General features: G+C 40.6%; 1 protein-coding gene across 1 annotated transcript; it reads right to left on the bottom strand.

Annotated features, from left to right (window-relative positions):
- Positions 1-845: 845 nt before the first annotated feature.
- Positions 846-2,386, bottom strand: LOC106338205 (peptidyl-prolyl cis-trans isomerase G-like). The gene is made up of 3 exons (XM_013777235.1): positions 2,009-2,386; positions 1,243-1,924; positions 846-1,027 (listed from the first exon to the last, which is right to left on the bottom strand). Exons 1-3 carry the CDS (start codon positions 2,384-2,386, stop codon positions 846-848), a joined length of 1,242 nt encoding a protein of 413 aa, XP_013632689.1.
- Between the last annotated feature and the right edge of the window lie 1,568 nt (positions 2,387-3,954).

Genomic DNA, 3,954 nt, shown 5'->3' with positions numbered 1-3,954 from the left:
TCGGAACTGATGCCGTGAATAGGGAGTCGAAATAAGTAGTCGCTAACCCTTCAATACCCTCCTCTGTTTCCACCCAGTTTCCGAAAGAATCCATGAGTTTGGTGATGCGGTTTCGGGCTCGACGCTGCTTCGTCTTTGCATGGAAAAATTTTGTGTTTCGATCACCCTCTCTTAGCCATATAGCTCTACTTTTCTGTGTCCAAAATAATTCTTCTTCTCTGTAGGCTTCGCATAATTTCCACTTTAGCTCGAGCTCTTCTTCGCCGGATATAGTATCGTCCCTTTGGGCTTTCTCCAACTCCAACTTTAGCTTTTCGATGAGTTTCAAGTTGTTTGAGGGATTCCTTTTTTCCATCTTGCGATAGCTTTCCGGCATCGGCCTATCTTCTCAAAAATTGGTGTTGTGTCTCTCTGGTTCTCTTGACTCCAGCCGTGTTTTACTGTATCCGCGAAGCCCTCTTTTCCAAACCATCTCCTATCAAACTTGAAACCTCTCCGACCTGTCGATGCTTTCCATTTAATTCGGACAAGCACATGGCGATGGTCAGATCCCCATCTCAGTAAATACTCCACATCCGTGTGGGAAAAGGCTTGATGCCAGTCTTCATTACCAAGCGATCGATCAAGTCTGCACTGGACTCTCCCCGACCTTCTCCTGCCAGACCACGAGAAGGAGTTTCCAGAGAAGGGAAATTCAGTCATACCGCAAGTCGAGATCATGTTTTTGAACGGGAGAAAGGTTGTGTCTGGTCTTTTGCGGCTGCCTTTCTTCTCCAGGTTGCTAGTTATTTCATTAAAATCCCCAACCATTAGTCAGGCTCCCTGTCGACGTAAGCTCATCCTCATCAGTCTTTTCCATACAGCTTTGCGGTGTTCAACAACCGGATCTCCATACACAAAGGTAGAAACACTTTGTGTCCCTCAATTTTTGCTTCAATATCAATCATTCTGTCGTTTGAGAATTCCACCTTCACATCAGCATCATTCATATAAAACAAAGCAAGTCCACCGCTTCGCCCCACTGGTTCTACGGTGAACAAATTATCATAACCAAATTCAAACTTAAAGTCTTGCAAGTAATTAAAATTGTTTTTTGTTTCAGAAAGAAAAGGAAAACTAGGACGAAAACAGCGGAACATCTCTCTAAGTTGTTGTTTAGTTAGGTACGCGCCAGCCCCCTAACAGTTTCATGCTATTGCATTCATATCTGAGTACTGGGTGGTTTCTGGGACACCACCGAACCTGAGAGAGCCACTGGTTTCCTGATTTTAATAGCAGAAGGATACACCTCATGACGAGGGACTTTGGTAGTATGACGTGAAGATATCACCATTTCTTTTGTTAGCTTGAGCTGCTTCGCTTTCGGGGATAGTCTTCCACGGTTGGCTAGTTTCTTCGATGCTGATAAACCTTTCTTATCAGGACTCCTCGCTCCTTTTTTATTGCCCTGGTTAGTGGGGAAAGGAGTACCGTGTGAATCTCTTGGAGCTTTGTTACCCTTTCCCGCCTCTGTTGCATTCCTCTGCTCAGGTACATCCTTCGCAGGTCTAGGCGCTTTTGGTCGAGTTTGTTTCTCCACTAGTACGTCAGGTAGGAGCTGAGAAAGTGCTTCAGTTTGTTCTTCTTCTATAGTTTCATAGGTTTTCTCAGTTATCAGCTCATTATCCTCATCCAGTAAATCATCATTCTCCAACATCGCTGCATCCATCTCCCCTTCGGCCAAATCATCCAGGGGGTTATCCCATGTCTGATCCTCTGTCTCATCTTCGATAGATACCCTCTCCCTATTCTGGCTTGTTGAGTTATGTCCTTTCTGATTATCTTTTAAGTTCTTCTCCATACTCGCATTACCATTTATTGAGAGTTTGTTGGTTATAGCCCTTTCCACGTTTGCACCGATGTCTTTCTGGTTCTTCACGGCTTCCTGATCACCAAGTTGTTCGTCTGATTGCCTTCAGGGAGCATTTGGATCGTTCTCTTTTACGAGATCTCCCCCTCTTCTTGGTACCTGTTCGACGCTCCTTCTTGAACCGGTAAGATCCCGTTCCTCATGATTTTGCAGGTGTGAGATACTCTTCCTCTTCCTGCCATCCCTAGCATTTGAAACAGGTCTCCACTCAGTACGGGTTTGAGGTGGGGATCTTGACTTTCGGCTCCAATAGTCTCCTCTGTAGCTCGGGCGTCTCATGTTTTCCGAGACTGTTCTTTGAGAGTCCGGTGAGGCCCGGTTTTGGGAAAACTCTTTCCTGGGTAAATCTTCATATCGCTCTTTGTTCCTGGGAGTCTCCTTCTTTTTCCATTCAGAGGAGGAAGCTGTATCCCTCATTTTGTCTCTTGATCCTACTCTTGAGGGTTGCTGATAAGGGTGATATCTCTCTCTAGCCATAGGGGCCGATGTATTGTCTGTTTCCAGTCTATTCCAAACAAATTTTGATTGAGAGACACGTTTCTCAGTCAGCTTATTCCTGAGGTCCCGATTTTCTCCAAAATGGTTCCTTTCCCAAATTATAGTGGAGGTGGTATCCTCATACCGGGATTTCCTTCCTTTTAAGGGTTCTGGAGAGAACCTTCGTTGTAGATCTATCTTGACACGTTGTGGGATCGAGAAGGCTTCACGATTGGTTCGCTCCTCCGCTTCCTTTTGGTCGATCCTTTCCATTCTTTTGATTTCTCTTTGTCCTTCAGTAAGCTCTGGACATGTTCCTTCTTCATGAGAGATCCTCTTACAGGTGTAGCAATATCAGTACAGATCTTCATACTATATCTTAACTTTAACAACATCTCCATTTTGAAAGCTTACTTTGCATTCAAACTTTAGGGGCTCATCTCCATTGACACAGACTCGTACTCGGCCTCCTTCCAAGTCTGTTTTATCAAAGGTCCCTAAAGCTTTCCCAACACTTTCATAAGTCTCCTCCTTTTTATAGTGACTTGGAATACCTGAGACTACTGCCCAAAAGAACATGGAATTCGGGAAGTCTTCTTTGATGGTCGGGATCCATCTCTCCAGCGAGAAGCTCCATTTGTTAAAATGGCATGGTCGACGTTGGAATACTCTAATTAGGTCCTCTTCCTTGTCGAAATCGAACTGAAACTTGTTATTTCCCAAGTTAGTTCCTCGAACCCTAGCCGCCTTTCTTGCCTTTGACCGGAATTATATATATATATATATATATAAAAATGTTTGTCTCCCTCCTGTTGCGCCACGTAGGCAGACATGTCAGAAAGTTGGGCTCTGTGAGTATGACACGTGTCCCCATCACTAAAACTCTGAGTTTCATTTATTCGGGTGTGTGATGCATGTGGGCTTTAGTCTGTATTCGACACTTGAAGCAGATATTAGTTCTTCTGAACTTCACTTGAAAAATTTATAAGAAAACGAGAATACAATAACATTGTTGTCTTTTCAAGTTTTATCAGATTAACCATAATTAAAGAAAAGATTAAACTTTTTTCTTATTTTAATCATTGAAGTTAAGCTAAAAAACTAAACAAATAATTTACACACTATCAAAACAAATGAAAAAAATAAAATATAAAACAATAAATATAAAAACAAAAATGTAAAAATAATTTCATGATATGAACAATAGACTAAATTTATTGTATCTATCTAAATAGATGTATTTAAAAATGTTACTTCATGAATTCCAAAAAAAATCTTCAAACTATTTCAATATAGGATAACCCATACCTGCTCATATTTTATTATGAGAATCAAATTTTATATAAAACAAAATAAATCAAGTAAATAACAGAAAATTAACGGTGCTAATTGATGGTAAGTGTTGATGTGTCAAAACGTAGATTCTATTATATTTCAATTTATTTGGTTGTAAATATTTTTCTAACCTATAAAAATAAAATTTAAAAAATTAAAATGACTAAAAGTGAAAATTTCTTTACAACAATATTTGACTAATAAAAAATATACAGAAATGTGCAAAATAAATA

This window comes from Brassica oleracea, chromosome C4 (assembly GCF_000695525.1).
Source record: "Brassica oleracea var. oleracea cultivar TO1000 chromosome C4, BOL, whole genome shotgun sequence".
NCBI classification, from domain to species: Eukaryota; Viridiplantae; Streptophyta; class Magnoliopsida; order Brassicales; family Brassicaceae; genus Brassica; species Brassica oleracea.
Note: the sequence above shows the minus strand (reverse complement) of the source record. Positions and strands in the feature narration are given on the sequence as shown.